General features: G+C 38.4%; 1 protein-coding gene across 7 annotated transcripts in view; it reads left to right on the top strand.

Annotated features, from left to right (window-relative positions):
- LOC122549923 (E3 ubiquitin-protein ligase HECW1-like) overlaps positions 1-22344 on the top strand; it is a 462631-nt gene that overhangs the window by 88395 nt on the left and 351892 nt on the right. For 3 of the 7 annotated variants that reach the window (XM_043690154.1, XM_043690160.1, XM_043690159.1), the window contains one exon: positions 17747-18047. In XM_043690154.1, the coding sequence (XP_043546089.1) occupies positions 17747-18047 (301 nt within the window). Of the gene's footprint in view, positions 1-4300; positions 4362-15697; positions 15790-17746; positions 18048-22344 lie in introns of those variants that run through there. The other 4 variants (XM_043690156.1, XM_043690155.1, XM_043690157.1 and 1 more) reach the window with 3 other exon arrangements.

Below are 22344 nucleotides of genomic sequence, written 5' to 3'. Positions count from 1 at the left end.
GCTCTGCTATCTCCTCCCTTGCTTCCCAGAGAATCCTAGGATAAATGCCATCAGGCCCAGGGGACTTATCTATTTTCACCCTTTCCAGAATTTCCAACACCTCTTCTCTACATACCTCTAAGCCATCCATTCTACTTAATTGTGACTCAGTACTCACATTGACAACAATGTCCTGTTCCTGATTGAATACTGACGAAAAGTATTCATTCAGTGTCTCCCCAATCTCTTCAGCCTCCACACGCAACTTCCCACTACTATCCTTGACTGGACTTGTTCCTACCCTAGTCATTCTTTTATTCCTGACATACCTATAGAAAGCCTTAGGGTTTTCCCTAATCCTACCAACTAAGGACCTTTCATGTTCCCCTCCTTGCTGCTCTTAGCTCTCTCTTCAGGTCCTTCCTGGCTACCTTATAACTCTCAATCGCCCCAATTGAACCTTCACGCCTCATCTTTACATAGGCCGCCCTCTTCCATTTAACAAGGGATTCCAATTCCTTATTAAACCACGGCTCCCTCACACGACCCTTTCCTCCCTGCCTGACGGGCACATACTTATCAAGGACACTCAATAGTTGCTCCTTGAACAAGCTCCACATATCAATTACACCCTTGCCTTGAAGCTTACTTTTCCAGGCCACACATCCTAAGTCATGCCTCACAGCATCATAATTTCCCTGCCCCCACAGATGCCACCAGACCTGCTGAGTTTCTCTAGTATTTTTGTTTTACATTTTAGATTTCCAGTATCTGCAGTATTTTGCTTTTACTTGAATGTACAATAAATGTTGGCTGACATGTCTTAGCAGACTGTGCTAACTAAAAGAAGGTTCTGGCAGGGCATCCTAGACTGGGGCTAATTAATTGTGTGGGTTGGACTGTCAACAGGATGATAATTACACCAAGAAGGCCTGTTCTGGAGGAAATAATGAATTAAAATGTGAAATTGTTGAGCAACAGTAAGATTCCATAAGGAATAGAAAAGCTACACATGCTGATAAAATACGGATTGCTTTTTCTCCTTCAAGATGACGTCTGCTGATAAATAGGTATGGTAGCTTTGAGTAGGCAAAAGGCACCATGCAATTTTCAATTCACTGCACAAAATAATTCTTGAGTGCACAGAGTAGCTCTGTGGACATTCTCATTCACCTACTGATTCCCTTTAGTACAAGGTATAGTGCTGAAGGAAGGGACAGGTCATGTTATTGTACTTCTGTACAATCTTCTTCTGCTTACATTGATATGATTCCTGAAAACGGCTCTGTCATTCATTAAGATCAAGGCTGGTCTGATTCCTATCCTCAACTCCACATTTGTAAATGTGGGCTCACTATATGACATGCAGCCACCCAGTGGTAGCAATGTTGATGAGAGAAATGGTCAACTTATAAGGGCCTGTGGCCTCATCAACATTTAAAAGTGGTGATCAAAGCACAACAATTGAATCATCTTTCTGGGATTGGGGCAAGAAGATTGAAATGGATGGAACAGGAATTTATTATTGGTGCCATTACAATTTCCTTCATTTTCCATTGCTGATGCACTGATCGTGGTCAATACTACACTTTGTATATAATAATTTCACTTTGTGAAATTATTTACGACATGAATGAAACCACAGGATTTCACATTTATTTTTTAAAAATAATTTTTACAACATGTAGTAAACACTAATAATGATCTTAGCTAACCTATATAATCTAAAACGTAGAATAAATATTAGTAAAACATGAATTAACAGGCAGACTGTGGAAAATAATATCTAAAAATTACACAGTAAATGGCAGCTACACCTAGGATAAGCTTTACACATTGACCTAGGAGTCCATTCAGCAAATCTGCCATTGCTGTCAGTCATGAAGCCTTTCAAAACTCTGTCAGCCTCGCAAAGAATTTCAGCTCTTTTGCTTCTTGGATTTATCTTGATTGTCAGCAGTACACAACCAATCCATATTTCCTGGGCATGGTCTTGATCATGCAGAACATCCCGAACTCTGCTAATGATAGTCTACATGCATAGATCCACCCAGGTTATCCTTAAGTAACAGAAACAATGTCAGCACCTATATCTTTGCTTATTCTCAGTTTCTGGATTTGACTCTGTCGTCTTCTGTCTGCCAATAGTGAATCAGTGGATTCATTATTTACTGAGCTCTGCTGGCTATGTCTCCTTTTGTGTTTTGACCAGAGTTCTTGGCTTCAAAACTTTTTCTGTTTCAGTTTCCTTTCTCAGAATTGCTTTTCAGTAATGCCGCAAGAATTTTAAGCTTTGAAATTGTAGATTTCATATCTCTGTACAATTAACTACTGGAGAAAAATCCAGTCAATGATATTATAATTAGGCAAGCCAGATACAGCAGTAGAAACCACAGAATAAAGTGCACTCTAATTAGCTCCTACACTGTCTCTCTCTTTGCCCCACCTCCTACCAATCAATGAAATACACCCACATTGTACATTTATATCTTCCAAATAGTCATCATCTCCATGCCTGTCTGGATGAGGTTACCAATTAATCTTGGTGCAGTGGATCTTCTGACCATGAATTTGCTTGACATTGTCTAATCTCAACTAATCTCATTTCATGGAGAAGTCTTGCAGCCAACAGTGAAGAAAGATTATCTCACCAAAAGGCATTGCTTCAACTTGACTGGGACAGATTTACCTTTCATTATAAGACTAAATGAGGAAAGAAGAAAGTCACACATTACTTTTATCAGACAGCACATATATTATTCTTCGGAAAATCAAATCCAAAAATGACTCACAATGCTTAGATTTATACATTTCAACTTTTAAGGACTTGATTTCTATTTTATTTGCTGTAGGTGAATTAGATGAGAGAGACCAGATCAAATAGAAGGTGTAGGCATGAGCAAACAGGTATAATGTATCAAGGAGCGGGGCTCAGGGAGAGGAGGGCCAGCAGACCTGGGCAGATGGATAGGACCATGGGAACATTGGGATTTGGAGTGAGAGCAGGCAATTTAGCCCTTTGAGCCCACTCTGCAATTTAACATGATCATTGCTAATCTTTTCCTGATCTCAACTTCATCTCTTGCTAGTTCTCTATAGCCCTTTATCCTGTTTTTCATAAGAATCACATCTGTATGGGTGACAGATGATGCAAAGAAGAAAATATCAACATTTTCGGTGGAAAAGTGACATGCAGGCAGAACGTGAAGGAGATACATAGAAAAGCACCCTTAAGTGGAAAACCTATTATTTTGTTAAATTTTCTTTTATCCACACCTTTTACAGGTCTCATAGCATAGGGTTAAGAACTTTGCAATCTGTACCATATACAGTTGGAAGGCTGGACTTTAAACTGTTTTGAAATGATTAATTTTTGCTTTCACATCTGCTGTGCGGCAAGACTAATGGATGTTGGCGAAAGAATCTTTTTCACATGCAAAATTACACATTCCTAGATTGAATCGTTAATTGCTGAATCTCTGTGCTGTTTTAAGAAATCAATTGTTACTGCAGTGTGAAATGTACAGTTAATATTATGAAATAAAATGAACTGAAGGCCTTTTTCTAAATGTATTTGCAATATTGTCATGTTATTTATTGAAGATGAACTGGGTGTTGTAAATTTACTTGAATGATACTGAAATATTGTGGGAGATTTAACTTTAAAGCACTTTAATTATTAAAATGAGCAACAAAACAGGCCCTTGGGTATATCTTATCTTTTTCAGTAGAGAACTTAATTTTTCAAATTCCTGGCTGTCTAACAGAAACATTAGAGGGAGGGAATAGTTGAAATGAAGATTCTGTTAATCGTTTACTGCATGAGCAGCATATTATTCGGTTTGTCTTTTTAATAAGTAAAGTCAATGACAAATGCATTTAATTTAGATAATCTGTAGTTAATCAGACTTTGTATCCTCACTCTATCTTTCTCACTTAAAAGATGTTGGCCCCTTTCTAAAGGTTGTCCTGCTTTTTCTGTTAACCCATTTTACAAAAATGTGCTGAAAGTTTAAGAATAATAGTAAATCTGATGAACTGGTTGGGGGACAGCAAGAAGACCTATTACCCAAGTATGTATTTCCCTATACCTGTGGGAATAAGCTGCTTGTTATGGAAGGGTATTCTAATGAGATGTGGAATGCCTGCAGTATTAAAATTAGTGATTTAATTTCATTACTTATTCATTATAAATGTGTTTTGCAAAACTTCAAATTTAAAAACGATTTGTGCGTGAATTATGTGTACAAAATGTATATGAATGTAATTTCTATAATTTGTGTCATGGAACCAATGCTAAGTAATTTCATTAACCTTTTCCCAGGATTTGATGTGCTTGCAGTTAGTGAGTCATTATGCTGCTGCATCTGTGTAGTGTTAAGGTTAGTGTTTTTTCCTGCTTTTGTCACTTATCACTATCCATTACACACTCACCATCATTGACAATGGAATGCAGTCCAACATATTGATGGTTAAGAATCTTTGGGCATTTTTTAAAAAAAGTGTAATTAAAGCTTTATGTTATTTAAAGGTACTCACACCACAGGTAGGTACATGCAAGAATATTTGTTTCTATAATGCATCATGTTTCCTTAAAAGCATTTAAATCTGCATCACATCATGGTAGCATGTAATGATAATGTCAATTTACTGAGCCTTGTTAATGCATGCAATTTAGTGAAAAGACCAAGTGTAGGATTCCAACAGGCAGCTTATATGTTCCACCCAAACAGATATTATGGAAAATGCATTCAGATGGCACATGAACTATTAAAATCCAAGCCGTGAATTAATTGGTTTATTTATTTGAGTATGTTAGAGAATTGTTTACAACTTCAAATCAACTTTGATCAAAATAAAATCAAGAAATCCCTTTGCTTTGTAATGTAGGTTCTCCCATTAGTGCAAAGAGGCTTTGCGAAACAAGGAATAAGTGTATTGAATGTAGATCACTGGATTCTTTTTAAGAAATAAATAGACAGGGTTCTGATTAAAGATTGATAAAGATTCATTCATTCAGACAGAGTAATCTGAAAAAGCATGGTTTTTCATGAAGAAAGCAGGCTAAGCCAAATGAAGTTTAAAATGATTTTTCTTTGTTTATGCATTTGTGAAGTAGCAATACCTATATTGCAATTTGTTAAATGTTCTATAGCCATAATACATCTAACCTAGTTACATAGCTTTCAAAAGGAATTAAATCCATACAGCATCATATTGGAAATTGAGTTTTACTCGACTAAGTTGCTTGCTGGTCTTGTTAGATTCTATGTTTGTATATTGTTGGTGATAATGTTAACAGTGATTTCTATTTCAAATTGTAAGATTAAAAGTAAGATTAACTCACCTTTCAAATGTTTAGAGTATTTGAGGCATATACTTAATTGCAGCAGCAAAGATCTGCTCTGCTGCCCTTTCAGGGATTTCCCTGTGTATATGTCTAAAATACAATATAACATATAGACTCATTCATCTTTCCTAAAATCATTAATACATTTAGCTATCTACAGATTGAGACCATGTGCTGATAAAATTGCTGAATACAGGTGGATCTGAATCAAGTTAATGTCCAGGTCTATAATAGATTGAATTCTCCATTTTTACTGTGCAGCTTCTTGTTGTATCATAGTATTGTAGAAGCCTTGTGGTGCTGTGGCATTGCTCATTTCCCTGGGCCAGAAAGTATAGGATCAAGTCCCACCTGCCCAGGACATGTGTCATAATTTGGCTGAATAGGTTAAGTTAAAGAAAAAGTCTCTCATAGCACTCATCATAAAGCGCTAAACTAAATTTCAATACAGTACATAAGTCGTCTTTGAAATATGCTAATGTCCCATCCTTCCCCATTTCTGTAGGTTTCAAGTAGCACAAGTTGTCTCCACTATCTGGTTACCCAGTGATCTGATAAGTTGGTATCTTGTTTGAACTTGGACAAGTTCCAGCAGAGGTTTTCAAGTTTCTTTCCTCAGTTTCTCTCCTGTCAGACTCAATCTCTGTGTTTCTGATTATTATTACTTCTAATAGCATTCTCTTCTGCTCATCAATCTTGTTTAGTTCCTTCCTCGATTTGGTTTGTAACCATTCCTTCTCTATAACACAGTTGCCATATATCTGTCTCAATCTCACTTGTCTCAATCCAGCAGCGTTTTAGGAACAGCACGATTGCCTCAATCTCTTATCATCACACAATTGTTCTCATACTCTCTTCTTTCCTGTGCTTCTGTATTTGACTGGCCTCTTGCACTCAATTAACATTCTTGCCTCTTTGGAAGCTTATTTTGCTCAGCCACAATTCACACAGGCTGTATGTGTGAGGTGATAAACAACAATTTACATTTATATAGTACCATTAGTGCAGGAAAATGCCCCATGGTGTTTGATACCAACCTCTGTTCTATTAATATGGATGCTGCTGCTTTACAAGTTCACCTCACTCAGACCACCATTAATAAAAGAATGAAGTGCATTCTGAACATAACCTAACTTGACTGAATCTGGAATTAAAATAGATCCTACAGATGTATTTCTTTTGTAGTAAAGCACTATTGATTTAATTTGAAACCAGGAAATATATTAAATAGTGCTTTCGCATTTATTGAAATCTCAATCTTGTATTAACATCTTTATGGACATTACAACACTGAGGTGACAATACTCAATATGATAAATGTACAAATGGTTAAGAAAGGCTTAGTTACCAATTGTATCATTATGCTTGTCACAGAGCTATCAATTCCTGCAGTCACAGTGGTGTCAGTAATTCAGACGTGACATTTGCAGCAACGTTCTTTCAGGAGATGCAAGGAAATCAGGCAGTTTAAACAAAGACTCTGAATATTCCTCAGTAAAGGCTTTTGACACCGCTTCAGAACAGCTCCATTTACTGGGCAGTAGCCAATCGTCAATTGGATTTAATTGGCAATTACGAGAAGGGAGATTTCCAATAGTGAAAAACAAATGGGAAGTTTGAAAAAAAATTACAAAGGGTGATTGGGATGTTTTTTTGTCTTAAATTGTTGCTTGATAAGATGTCTTAAAAATTGAATAGTTGCATGAACTATAGAATAAAACTGACGACATTGGGAACAGAAAATATGAATTTCTAGATCCAAATTATTTTAACATTAATGGCACGTTACCCTGATGCTAAAAAAACAAGATTGGAGAATCCTGAATTGTAGTATATGTAAATACAGATCATGGATGCAGATTTGATAGGATGAATGGCACATTTTTCTAAGAAGTAGCTGGATTACTGCTGTTATTATCAAGATGTGGAAGAAGTTCTTAAAATCTATAGTAGAGATGGCTCTGATGAATATGCTTGCCAGCCAGTGTGGGATTAAATGATTTGGAACATAAATTTGAGATCTAGTTTAGTCTATGCTAAAGTGTTACAATTAATCACCAAACACCTAAACTAAAAAGATAGAGTTAGTCAGCACTTCCATTCTGTTTGCTATCCTGTGCCCACTTTTGTTATGAAAATCAACCAGAGTTTGGATGCACCTTAGCTACTTGCCCCCATTCTTGAATTTTCTTCTGTAACTCCTCATCAATCTCCAATAGATAAAAAAAAACATCTGGCCAAGACAGCAAAAGGTGGTGGTGGCCATTAGACTGTAAGTCAGTACAAGAATGTTCTCTCAGGACAGGAAAGAGGATGACGAGAAGGATAAATAATTGTCTTTAAAATAAATGTCACATTGAAACATGGCTCCTTTCTAGCTTTTAAGGATTAAACCTGAATATTGCTGTTTTCAATATTTATTGGGGTAAATGTTACAGTTCTCAGACAAGATCCCCAGGATACCCACATTGTATCCACATATGACAATTGTACATTTTCCTAAATATCCTTTCAGTTGCACATACCTCATACATTTTCAAAACTCTTGGTTATGTTGTGTTTAACGAAACAGTGGTGCATTTTGTTTCTCCAATTATCCCTCCTTTCCTGATGTCTTTGACCCCTGTTATATCATGGTTTCCTTTGGCACCTCCTCAAGATGGCTGGTCATCACACACAGGTGTAGAAAGTGAATATTTGTAGGTCTTTCCACATTGGAGGGCATCCTAGTTGATACTATTCCCACCTGAATTTTCCAGAATGAGCTTCTAGAAAATAATCAGGGACAGGAGCTTTGGCAGACTTCTCATCTTCCTAGACAATAGAGCTTCTAAGCTGTTTGCCTCGAATTACAAGTTGGTTATTCAACATAGACCAAAGATTGAAACTGGAACCTGCTGCAGTGGGAATGGTGATATTCTACACTGGACATGAGGTTTCTAATGGATAGTTGAGAAAAGTACTGAGATGTTCTTGAAAAAGAAGGGTTTCCAAAGCAGTGCAACCATTTCTTTGATACAGTGTTCTAGTTAGATGAAAATGCAACATTTTACAGAATGGATTTGCAATAAAGGGTATCAGAACATCTTCTCCCTGAAATGAGCTATAAAATTGATACATATTCCTAAGATGGATTCCTGTCACTCCTCATTGAGCTATTAAATTGTAAGTGCTGATGTGTTCCTTAGCTGGAAATTTCACTACAAAGAAAGCAACTCAAATAAAGGCCAAGCTCCAACAAAAAAAAAGACCTACATAACAGTTAATGGGCAGAAAGAGCAGAAAAAATACAGTCACTCACCTGCCTGATGATGATGTGTGCATGGATTCTTCAATGCAATTAAGGCTACCTGTGGCCCAAGCTCCCAAGGATGACCCCATTGAGAGCTAAGAACTTAGTTCTAATAATTAAGGATAGAGAAACAGTTATCACCCATTGAAGGAGCACACTGAGGATCTTCTCAAAAAGAACATACTCAACTAGAGTTCTCTGAACTGCATTCAACAGCTACTCATCAAAATCTCAGCACAACCCCTAGCCTGACACAAGGCTGAAAAGACCATCAGACAACAGAGCCAACAAGGTCACCGGTGAAGACATAATCCCTGCTAAAATACTAAATTATTTCAGAGATGGACTCTGAATACATGACCTCACCTCCCACATCTCGGAAGGAGGAGAAACATGCCACAGATTTTTGAGGTGCCATAATTTAGACTATCTTCAAGAAATGAACTAAGACCATTTGTGGTAAGAGGGTTTAAAAAAAATCATTTCGGGGCAAGACAATGTCACTGACTGGGCCAGCATTTATCGCCAATCCCAATTTTCCCATGAGAAGGTGGTGCTGAAGGTAGACCCACAATATTGTTAGGGAGAAAGTTTCACAATTTTGACATTGATTTTGAGGGAACTGTGATATATTTCAAGTCAGGATACTGGGTGGTTTGGAGGAGAACTTGCAGATGGTGTCATTCCCATTTTTCAGCTGCCTAATGAAATGGTAGTGGTCATGAGTTTGAAATTGCTGACTCAGGAACCTTGGTAAATTGCGGCAATGCTTACTGTGAATGGTGCACTCTACTGTTAATGAGTATCAGTGACAGGCAGAATTAATGTTTGTGAATGTTGTGTCAATCAAACAGTCTGCTTTGTCTTGGATGGTGTCAAGCTTCTTGAGTGTTTTTGGAGCTGCACACATCCAGGCAAGTGGGGTGCATTCCATTAGACTCCTGACTTGTGCCTTGTAAATGGTGGACAGGGTTCAGGGAGGCAGGAGGTGTGTTACTTGTTGCAAGACTTTGAGCTTCTGACTTGCTCTTCTAGCCCCTCAGTATGTTGGTAGTTGGTGATTCAACAATGCTAATGCCATTAAATACCAAGAGACTGATGGTTACATTCTCTCATTTTAGAGATTTAATTGCTTGATTCCTTTGTGGTGCAGACATTGCTTGCCACTTGTCAGCCCATGCTGGTATATTGTCCAGGTCTTGTAGCATTTGGACATGAACTGCTTCAGCAACTGAGGAATCATGAATGGTGCTGAACATTGTGCACTCATCGGGGAATATCTCCACTTCTGACCTTATGATGGAGGGAAAGTCATTGATGAACAGCTGAAGATGGTTGGGCATAGGACACTACCCTGAGGAACTCCTGCAGAGATATATAAGAGCTGAGATGGTTGATCTCCAACAACCATAATTGTCTTCCTTTGCGATTCCCATTGATTCCAATTTTGTTAGGACTCCTTTATGCCACAAATGTGGCGTTAATGTCAAGGGCTGTCACTCTCACCTCTGGAATTCAGATCTTTTGTCCTGTTTGAACCAAGGCTGAAATGAGGTCAGGAGCTGGGTGGCCCTGGCAGAACCCTAACCAGGCATCATTGAGTATGTTATTGCTGAGCAGATGCTGCTTGATAATCAATTTACTGATTATCGATAGTGAACCCTTGGTGTGGTAATTGGCCGGGTTGGATTTGTTGTGTTTTTCATGTACAGGACATACCTGGATAATTCTCCACATTGAAAATTCCACCAAAGTCATTGTTGTAGCTGTACTGTAATACGTTGGCTACGGGCACAACAAAATGTGGAGCACAAGTCTTCAGTACTATTGTCAGGCCCACAGTACTCAGTGCCTCCAGCTATTTATTAGTATGATATGGAGTGGATTGAATTGGCTAAAGATTGGCATCTGTGATGCTAGAGACCTTTGGAGGAAGCTGAGATGTATTACCAATTTGGCATTTCTAGCTGAGCTTATGTATGCTTCAGCCATTTCCTTTGTATTGATGTATTGGTCTTTCCCATCTTCAAGGAAGGGAGTATAGGCGGAGACCCCTTCTCCAGTGAGTTGTTTAGCTGTTGAACACCATTCACAATTGATGTGGTACGATTGCAGAGCTTAAATCTGACCGATTGTAATTGCTTAGCTGTGTCTATCGCTTGGTGCTTATTTGGTACATAAGTAGTCCTCTGTTGTACCTTCACCAGGAGACATCTCATTTTAGTCTGTCTAGCATTAATGCTGGCAAGCCCACCTGCACTCTTCATTGAATAAGAGATGATCCCCTGGATTGATGGTAACTGTCAGGTGCCAGGCCATGCGGTTTTATTGGACTACAATTCAGCTGCTGCTAAATGTCCACCATGCCTCATGGATGGCCACTCTTTATTTAACCTTTTTTATCCTCACAAAGGCCTTCAGAACTAATAACTAATATGGAATGTCCTCTTTAAATTTGGTTGCCCTCTGTAATTCATCCGTATCCTCTGCCTGCTCCATGATGGTATACAAGCTGTGCTGGCCACCATAGACCCAGTATGATTGCAAACCTGGCACCAAGCAAGATTTGGCAGCATCTTTAGAGAGACAAATGGAACCAAGGGGCTGGTTTCTATTGGCTTTTTATATTGGGTATTATTGGCTAGCGGGCCAGTAAAATGAGTAGAAGGTATTTCAACATGGCTCCCTGATTCATTCTTGCCATGAGAAAGTTCTCACTGGGCAGAGTAGAAAGAAAATCAACTATCTGTACCATAGAGCAAACAGCAAATGAAGATGACAATTGCGACAAAAAAAAAGCTGGGTCTGATTTTACAGTCTTCCCAACCTTTTGGTCCATCTGGATATTAGGAGGCTGGAAGCTCAATGAAAGCTGTTTTCCTGTGGTAGACTTGGTGCTGTCAGAAAGAAAGCCTCATGACCTCATTAACAGAGGAAGGAATTCTCCTCTGATCCAATGGAACTGCTAACCTTACTTTCAGCATGGACCAAGCGTAGTCTGACAAACTATCCTCATAAGACAATCAGCACATCCCAGGCATTGATCGAGTAAACCTTCTCCAAAGCATCCTTCCTTAAATAAGGAGACCAAGACTGCACACAGTATTTGAGATGTTCAATGCCCTGTGTAGCTGAAGCATAACATCTTCACTTTTGTTCAAATTCTATTGTAATTAAGGGTAGAAATCTATTCTTCTTCTTGATTACTTGCTGCACCTGCATCTAAGTTTGTATATCTCATGCATCAAAGCATCCAAATCCCTCTGCACCTCAGAATTCTGCAGTCATTTTCCTTTTGTGTAATACTCTGCTTTTTTTATTGTTCTTGCCCAAAGGGGACAATGCCACAATTTTCCACACTATTCTCCATTTGCCAGATTTTTGCCCTTTCACCTAACCTAAACATATCTGTTGTGCCTTCCTTATGTCTTCTTCTTCAATTTGAGAGGAGGAAAGTTTAGTGGAAAAGTGCAGGGAATGTTTTTCACACAGATGATGGTGGGTGCCTGGTGCACTCCTCCAGCGGAGGCAGTGGAAGAAGGCACATTAGCAACTTTTAAGGTGTATCTCCTTTCGACTTTCTGTTTTATAACCATTATTGGAATGTGTTTGCATTCACTCTTGTGAAGACAAACTAAATATTTGTTTATTTTATCCACCTTATTATCTAGTATTAACTCCATTCTCATACTCTAAAGAGCCAGTTTACTCATACTCTTTTTTTTATTCTTTTCTTCTTTAAATACCTGTCAAAACTTTGCCATCCATTTTACATGCTGAACTAGATTTCTCTCATACTTTTAAACAGTTAATTAGGATTACCTTTTGACAAAGCACCTGACCAGCTTTTCATCTTTGTAGAGTTAAATGCTTTTTTCCCAAGTTATGCTTTAACTTTTTTCATTGGCCACAGATGGTGGCTATTCCCTTTAGCATTTTTTTTAATAATTTGAACAAATTTATTCTGCGTATTCTGAAATACCTCTTTAAATATCTGCCATCGTGAATCAATTGATCTATCCTCTAGCCTACTATGCCTGTTCAGTTCAGCTACCTCAACTTCCAGGCTCACTTGGTTGCCCGCCTTTATTTTTAAAACACTGGTATGAGATAAAGTCTTCTCCATTTCAAACTGGATTTGTAAAAGACAGTCATATTGTGATCATTGCAATCTGAGGGTGCCTTAACTATGAGGTCATTAATTAACCCTGCCACATCACAAAGTATTAACTCGAATATAATCTTCTTTCTGGTCTGTTTTGCTCTGAGAAAATATCTTGAAAACATTCTATGAAATCATCATCTGTGCTGCTACTCCCAATCTGTCTTTTCCAGTTTATATATAGATTAAAGTTGCCTATGATTATTTGCTGAGAAAGTGAGGTCTGCAGATGCTGGAGATCAGAGCTGGAAATGTGTTGCTGGAAAAGCGCAGCAGGTCAGGCAGCATCCAGGGAACAGGAGAATCGACGTTTCGGGCATAAGCCCTTCTTCAGGAATGGGGCCCCATTCCTGAAGAAGGGCTTATGCCCGAAACGTCGATTCTCCTGTTCCCTGGATGCTGCCTGACCTGCTGCGCTTTTCCAGCAACACATTTCCAGCTATGATTATTTGCTATTCCTTTATCGCATACATCCAATATTTCTTCTTGAATACTTTATTCCTAATTTGGCTACTGTTGTGGGGGTTATAGATTATTTCCATTATGAGCTTAATTCCCCTACTATTCCTCATTTTCACCTAAACCAATTCCATAACCAGATCTCCTGAACCAATGTCACCTTGAACGATTGCACAAATACCATCCTTGAATAATAATGCTACCTGTCCACCAAGATCTACTTTCCTATTTTTGTTGAATGTAATGTACCCCACAATATTCATGACCCGTTGCTTGAAGATCTGGGACCATGCCCCCACAATTGCTATCAGATTGTATTTATTTACTTTTATGTAGGCTATCAATATATTTACTTGGTTGTAAATGCTACACATTTTCAATTACAAAGCTTTGAGTTTTGATCTTTTTGTGATCTTTGTACAATCTAGCCTTGATTATTTGTCACTTCCTTAAAATTTTCTCTGTGCTCCTTCCTGTCATTCTTTGACCTTCATTCTCCATTTTACTGTTTTCCTCTCTTACCTTGTCTCTACACTTTCATATGCCACATTGATCCTTTGCCTCCATTATTTAGTTTAAAACCCTCTCTAATTTTGCACAGTTTAAGTGTAAACCCACCCAGCAGTATATCCCCTGCTTTCCCAATATTGATTCCAGAGGCCCAAAAGCCAGAACCCTGTTCTCCTACATCTGTCATCTTTGAGTCACATATTTACCTCACAGATTTTATGTACTCAAAGACAATTTGCATAAGGCTCAGATAATAATTCAAAAGCTACAATCTCTGGATTATTGTTTTTTAAATTTAGAGACAAGTTCCTCAGACTGTCTATGCAGGACCTCTTTCCTCGTTATACCCATGTTGTTCGTACCTCTGGACCACGATTGCTGAATCCAGTCCCTCCCATTACAGTTTCTTTCAAGCCCTGAGCAGATATACCAGACCCTGACAAAACTGGCTACTTTCATCTGAGCTCTCATTCTTTGCTGCAGAGAATGGTGGCAATCTCCTTCACTATACTATCACGTACTACCACTTCATTCTTTGTTGCTCTGCCTACTAGAATGGTTTCTTGTGCCATTTTGCCATGGTCAGTTATCTCACCCAACCTACAGCCCCCATTTTTATCCAAACAGGCTGAAAGAACCTATTTAACTTATTGGACCCTGCCACATATCCACCTACTCCTGTTCCATCTGAGGCAGGAAAACCTTTCAAGAACCTTCACATCCAGGCACTAATTGAGACTCGTAAATGGTCCTTAAGATCCTCATCACTCCTTTATTCTCAGGTTCTAGTGGATCCATTACCTCCACCAGTTACCACTCCCGGTGGCACTGTGGAGCAATGGAGATGTACCAGCCTCTACTGGCAAACAGTTCTCATGGGTGAGACCCCATGACCTATATTTAAATTCTGCCAATAAACTCTCCACATATGCTGTCTGACCTGCTGAGGGTTTTCAGCATTTTCTGTTTTAAATTATGCAGTACTCCTCTTTGTGAATAGCAGCCAGAATATACTTCTTACAGAATTTACATTTTGAAAATTAACAAAGCACTTTGGAATTAAATTGTAAAGTATAAGTAAATCACAGATTTGAAAATTTACATACACAAGTGGTCCCTGATTTAAAAATGTCTGATTAATGAATAAGATTCCATCCAGGTTGTTTTAATATTAATTGAAAAGATCCAACATGTAAATGTTTCCCTGTACTTATGAACAGCTATTTTACGTTGCCTTGTATTGTGTTCCAACTTACATTCAGGTTGTCGTCTGAATGCACTCAAGAATGAAACTCATTTGCAACTTGGGGTCTGCATCCACTTTTGTAATTGTGTTCTGCAACATTCAACAAATAACTGAGAGTAGAATAGAGCATGTCAAAGGCTATTCACCAAACAATCCTTAAAATATAAATGCACTCATTTAAAGTTGAAGAATATCACTTTTCGGAAATGAAACAATTTCTCACGTATTATTCAGTATCAGCATCAGTTGAACCCGTGTCGGGCAACAGCCAGGATCAGATAAACAGTTAAAAACCCCATCCTTGGCTGACCGTTGACATACTTTGCTGATAATTATCTTTTTCTACTGCAGTGACTGTTAAATGAGGATATCAATTGATACAGAGTTATAGCTTGTTTCATGGAATGTAGATCCACTATTTTAATTATTTAATGGTATTCCATTAAAACTGCTCAAACTCAACTTAAGCAGTGACAGCTGACAGGCAGTGAGGAGACTTTCAATCCACCGAGCTGAATTGGATTTGTACTTAAATCCCACAGATTTAATATTTCAATCCTTTGCACCTCTCAGAGTAGTCAATCCACAACAACTAACCAACGCAGATCCAGTGCACACTCACACAATGATAAAGCACGGCTTTTATAATATGTTTACAAGTTCCATACTTACCTCTCTCCCTGCTGATTGTATTGGCAGGACTCAGAGTTCTGTTGTCTGAATCGAGTTGATCAACCTGTGGCCTCAAGGTCCTGTTCCACAGTGGAACTTTCGCACCATCAGGGAGCGAGGTAAGAATGGAGCTTCTAAGCAAAGAATAGAAACTTTTGTTTAAAAAAAATTAGTTGGTGGTTAATAGAAAGTGAAAGGAGAATAGAAGTTTTTTTTTTAATTTAAGAAGTGATGCATTAAAAAACATAGGCCCTGTCATGTATCCAAACCATACAATATGAGACTGATGAAATTGATTTAATTCATGAAGATTTTTCTTTTGTGGATTAGCTATCTTTGTTTTGCCTTATTGCAAGGTTATCTTAGCTGGTTAATGTCATTGTGAACAGACTGGTTTTCTGTTTGTTGTTATTTGGAAGCATGACAGAATTATATAACTGTTAAAATATTGTGTTTATTTGTGACTGCAAATGCATACTGAAGTACTATACACCAGAAAGGTGGCACCTCTTGTTTTTTCCTGCAGCATATTTTTCTGCTATCTTGGTTCAAAATCTTGCCTTTTGTGCTTTTGTTGCATTTTACCTTTCACTTATTTAACTTTTTATTCTCTTAAACATCATATTAATTCGGGCACGATATTTTCTCCACTGCCATGAAGTATCTATGCTAAGATTTTAATTCCAGATTAAGAGGCAAGAAGATTTTCCTTCAATATTTGAAGAGATTAGAAGTCACTAGCTGTTTGAAATTTACCAAGGTTATTGTTTTTATGATACAATTTTATTTCTATGTAAATTTTAATCAAAGCTGAAAGATTTATTTCATTTCAGAACTGCTGGCTGAGATCCACTACAATCTTATTTTTGAGCCATATTGTAGTTTTTGCTCTGTCTGAATCTATGATGCCTCCATTACAATAAACTAAATCTGGCATAAAGGACTAAGAGACATGTTCATGGACAGCCCTTTAGTTCAAATCAACTCAGCTGCCTAGTTGCCTCTTGAGAGAGACTCACTGGCAGTCAATTAACATGCCTTGGGGCATCAGAAATGATTTCTCTCCTTAAAACTCTGACAAAAACTGTGAAATGTCAGTGTGAATCTTTGGTTATTAATGTGCACTTCATGTTCAGTATTTTGAAGCAGGACAGCTGCTAAATTACCTGATGTCCCCTATCAGCATCAATTTTAATTGTGGCTTATGTAGGAAGGAAGCTGCAGATTGTGTGAACCAACATGTCCTTTGACAGTCTTTTAAGAAGATTGTGCGATGAGAAATAATTAAAAATTCTGAAAAATTATAGATCCTCCAGCTTAATAACAAAAAATTCCTTTGTAAAATCTTCAGAAAGATGAAAAAAATAACTAATTAAGACACAATTGATTACTAACCTTTGAAGTCAAGAGATCTTTCATTACACTTGAGGTTTTCCTTTAGGATGTATAATACATATCTCTTATACCAGTTCCTGAGTTACGTATGATAGCTGTTAAAGTTATTTAAAGTAGACAACATTGTTCAAGAGGATAGACTGGAGGTGCTATAGTAGAAGGCAAGTCAGAATGTATGGTAATGTGCACTTCTCTAACAACAGTGTGGTGGATATTGAAAGTTGTTAGTGAATACATTTTAAAATACTTTCTGAGACAAGCTAACTTCTCTATTAAGCATGTAAAAAGTGTGAAATTAGTACATTTTCTTATAAACACAGTTTTGAATAATTTTTCTATTCTTTGTCTTTCTGTACTTTAGGTAAAGATCTTCAGTATAAAATCTTTTTAGTGAGGAGAAAATGCTTACAGCAGCATGCTGCTTAATTCCATTGTACCTCATGAGTGCTGAGCTTCCATTTTATAATGAATATTCATTAATACTTAACATGACAGTTGGAGGTATTATACAAATGCTGATCATCATGACTGAAGTACATTTGCAGAATGTGTTTGATAAACATATTGGTCCTCATTCTATCATTATTCATTTATTTGTAACAGTAGTTATCATTGATTAATCTGACAACTGGAACTGGAATTTTGACCTGCTAATAAAAAAATCCAATTGTATTATTTCAGAATTTGTACCAGAATAGGTTTCTGGGTCTGGCAGCCATGGCATCACCTTCCAGAAACTCTCAGAATCGTCGTCGATGCAAAGATCCCCTCAGGTACAGCTATAACCCAGAGCAATTCCGCAACATGGCTGTCACCATCCCAAGAGCAAACAGTGACACAAACCTGGTGAATTCAGGGAGTCGTTCCACCTTGATGGTCAGCAGCTCACGTTATACCATTGGCCAGTCCCAGGACCTCATAATCTGTTGGGACATCAAAGAGGAGGTAGATGCTGGGGACTGGATTGGAATGTATCTTGTAGGTAAGGTGTTTTCCAATCATTGATTGCTTACCTGAAGACTTGAACAATTAATTATGTGCAGTGGCTGTAGTTATTGATCCTTAAATTATTTCAAATATTCATCCAGCACAAAATATCCAAATGCCTTGTATGAACATAACTTAGATCAAACCAGATGACAAACTGGCCTGAAAATAATAAACAAGGCCTTGTTTTGATCACATCCCTGATTGTTTTCTGGCTTTCCGTATGACATATGTTTAGAAAAACATTGAATATTATACAATATGACGTGATTCAAAGATTGATAAATAAGATCTTTTCCCTGGTGTGTGGAAGTCCAGAACTAGAGGGCATAGGATTAGGGTGAGAGGGGAAAGAAATAAAAGAGACCTAAGGGGCAACTTTTTCACACAGAGGGTGGTGCATGTGTGGAATGGGTTGCCAGAGGAAGCGGTGGAGGCTGGTACAATTGTAACATTTAAAAGGCATCTGGATGGATATATGAATAGGAAGGGTTTGGAGGGATATCGGCCAGTTGCTAGCAGGTGGGACTAGATTGTGTTCGGATATTTGGTCGGCATGGATGAATTGGACGGAAAGGTCTGTTTTTGTGCTGAACATCTCTATGTCTCTATAATCTGCTTTATAATGGATTCTAGCAATTTCATTAAGACAGGTGTTAGGTTAACTGGCCAATAGTTTCTGCTTTCTATCTCCCACATTTCACGAAGAAAAGCATTACATTTACTTTTCAAATCTGTTGGGATCTAGGGAATTTTGGAAAATGATTAAAATCTAAGGAATTTAAGTTTATTTTTATTCAGTTGTGGGATGTGGGTGTCGCTGGTCAACATTTATTACCCATCTCTAGTTGACCTTAAGAAGGTAGTAGTGAGTCATCTTCTAGAATGGTTGCAGTACATGTGCTGTAATTAGACTTACCATTCCATTAGGGAAGGAATTTCAGGACTTTGACCCAGTGACAGTGAAAGAACAGTAATATATTTCCAGGTCAAGATGGTGAATGGCTTAGAGAGGGACTTGCAGGTGGTAGCATTCTCATGTATTAGCTGCCCTCACCCTTCTAGGTGGAAGTGGCTGTGGGTTTGGAAAGTACTGTCTAAGGATCTTGGGCAAATTATTGCATTGCATCTCATCATTGAGGCCCTTTACCCTGAGTGAATTCTATATCTTTACCACTTTCCGTACTTCCACCAAGTGGTGTTCAATACGGAGGAGCACTGATTAATCAACAAGGAATAGGGTCAGTAGGTTGTATTTGCAGGAGGTTTCCATGCCCATGTCTGACCTAATTCCATGAGGCATCATGGGCTCTAGAATCAATGTTGAGGGTGTCCAGAACAACTACCTCCTAACTGATATATACCAGAATGTCACCACCTCTGCAGGGTCTGTCTTGCTGGTGGGGCAGGACATATCCAGGGATAGTGATGGTGGTGGCTGGGATGCTTTCTGTAAAGAACAGTTCTGGGTTTGGTTTTAAACTCTAGCTTCTCCCTTGGTGCTCTGTAGTCTAGTAGAAAGTGAGGACTGCAGATGCTGGAGATCAGAGTCGGAAAGTCTGGTGATGGAAGAGCACAGCAGGTCAGGCAGCATCCGAGAAGCAGGAGAATTGACATTTCGGGCATAAGCCCTTCATCTGTAGTCTACTCCATTGCTTCCTGACCTTGAAGTGCTGAATATTTCACTCCTTTGGTTTCCAGATAAAACGTTTCTGATAGCCATGGCCAAAAGAAAGTTGTTCACAGCTTAAAGCTGACCCATAATATAGAACCAAGAATGGCAAATGTGATTTGAGTTCTGTTTTTCACTAAATCATTTCTTATCCTTGGAGATTAAGCCTAGATATTTAGGGCTGTATTTACTGCAGCTGGCTGGATGGGTTTGTTGACAGGGGAAAGGAGGTGTTGGGAGAACTGGATGGGAGACTTTCCATTAGATTTCCTGACATTGGGAAAATTGCCCCCAGTTAAATTGAGGATTGGAAAGGCCAGATAGGAATCTTGCTCAGCAGTTACAGGAAAGATGTTACATTCATTAATGAGTCACTTAAAACTAATTATCTTTGAATGCACTGGACTTTTTTGATGGTTCAGGGATTAAATGGGAGGGGAGTACTTCTCCTGGGCTTCTGAAGGCCACCCATAACCTTAAGTCAGAATTTCTTTGTTGCAGGGGGAGGGGGGCAGGGCTCCTTCATTGACAACAATCCTTGCACAATTGCAAGTCCCAGCATTGGGAGAGAGAACTCTGAAAGCCATCCACAGAAATATACAGTACAGAAGAGGCCCTTTGGCCCATTGAGTCTGTACCACCATCTTGTTTCACCTTTTGTCTGATAACACTGCTCACCCCTCTGGTGACCTCCACCATCCCACATTCCCTCTCCTGGGCCTGGCATGTAATATCAGTCCTCAGGCTCAGCCTTTGTGTATTGTTGACACCAGCCATTCCACCCAGTGATTCTGCTGGCAGTGGAGAGTTGCTAGAATCTGACTGACTGGCAGCTCTCAGAGGTGGGTTTTCCACCCCACTGAGGGTTTGCTTGTATTAGAGACCTGACAGTGGCCAGTTAATAGCATTGAGCCAACCCCCTGGAGAAGCAATCTCCTGCTAGTTGCTGGAACAAAATGCAGTCTCATATTTTATTTAGAACACTTTTTTATCTGCATGTTCAGAGGTAATGTATTGCAGAAAAATGAAGGCAGCTGACTGAAATATTGCTGTGAATAGCAAAGACATTTTCAAACAGTGTACCCAAAAGGGTTGTTGTAATATTATTTGTGCATTTGCATTGCAGAATTATGCAAAAAATTATGTTTAAATCTCTAAGAATTTGTTTTGCATTAAACTTATTTGTGTCAGAATGATATATAGTAACCTTCAAATAAGCCATTAAAGTTATTATATTATGCTTTCATTTATTACTCTGTATTTACTGTATAATGTTATTATTAAACACAGAAAACATTGACACCAAGTAAAAATTAATTTGTTATGTACATTGTGAGGATAAATGTAAAACATTTACTCTATTAATTGAATTACAGCAGATCTTTCACATGACTGTATTAAGAAAACATTGCATTTGTTCATCCAAATATTTGCAGCAGCAAAACAGTAACCCAACTGTTCCAGATTTCAGATTCTGGACCCTCCCCCCTCTTCCCCACCCTCTCCTTCTCCATTCTGTCAAACTGCACATCTCCAAACTCAATTCAAACCAGCAAGCCCTCGGAACTTAACCCCTTCCACCCCAGACCCAACCAAGCTCAGGGATTTGCTTCTGCTGTCATGTTCCAAATACAAGAAATTATTTTTGAAAGTGGTAATTTTGAAAATGCCTTGTAGCTTTGGCCTGTTTTTGAAAATACATTATAATCTTTGGCTTCTGTTGTGTGAACACTCTAAACTTTGTACTTTTGTTTAGTTTTGATCAAAAAAATCAAAAACAGTATCATCAAATAATGGAATGACAAGGAGCAACCACTTAAAACAAATTTAATTCTCTCCTGTGTGCCCTAAAGAACTCTTAAATGCAGTGCTCAGCAATTCACATTTAAGGTTTGATGACAGAGAGACCTGACAATGTGAATGATTGGAGAGTTGCAGCTTGATGACATTCACAATTATATAAACATGTGTGTTCATGTGCATGTATGTATGTGAGAGTACTAAAGAACTGCCATTTTCATGAATTTCCTGTCAGTGTTCTCCACATAAATTCTTAGGTCTGCACCTGTCTGTATAAACTTGTCACACTGCAAGCAGCCTAGATCTTCCAGACAAGCAGGTTGCTGCTGTAAACCCTCTGAATTGTCCCTGAAATGTCCAGTGCAATGCTTTCAGGGACCTCATTTGGAGGAGATTAAACTTGAGTGAAACACTAACTGGTAAGCTGTTAATGGTTGGTGTCCATGAAATTTATTTTAAAAATCCTTAGCTGTGGTAGGGCTTCTATGTGGCCACAGCACTAGCGATAACCTCATTCATAAGATTGGGCAGTTGCAAGGCCGAATCCCTCTTCTGTCTTCATGAAAATGACTAAGGATGGACACCAAAGCGAAAGCCCTAGCTGGTTAGTTGGTGGCCATTTTTAAAGTCCCACCTGCATTTGTTCATCCCCAAAGAGCATAATGAATATCAAAATGTTCATGCATGGCTTGTTTGTTTTCATGTCAGGTGGAAGTGGGTACTGCAGATGATTTCAGGCAAAATACCCTTCATCAGGATCCTTCCAGATGAAGGCCTTTTGCCCAAAACGTTGATTTGCCTGCTCGTCGCATGCTGCCAG

Source organism: Chiloscyllium plagiosum, chromosome 5, assembly GCF_004010195.1.
Source record: "Chiloscyllium plagiosum isolate BGI_BamShark_2017 chromosome 5, ASM401019v2, whole genome shotgun sequence".
Classification (NCBI taxonomy): Eukaryota; Metazoa; Chordata; class Chondrichthyes; order Orectolobiformes; family Hemiscylliidae; genus Chiloscyllium; species Chiloscyllium plagiosum.
Note: the sequence above shows the minus strand (reverse complement) of the source record. Positions and strands in the feature narration are given on the sequence as shown.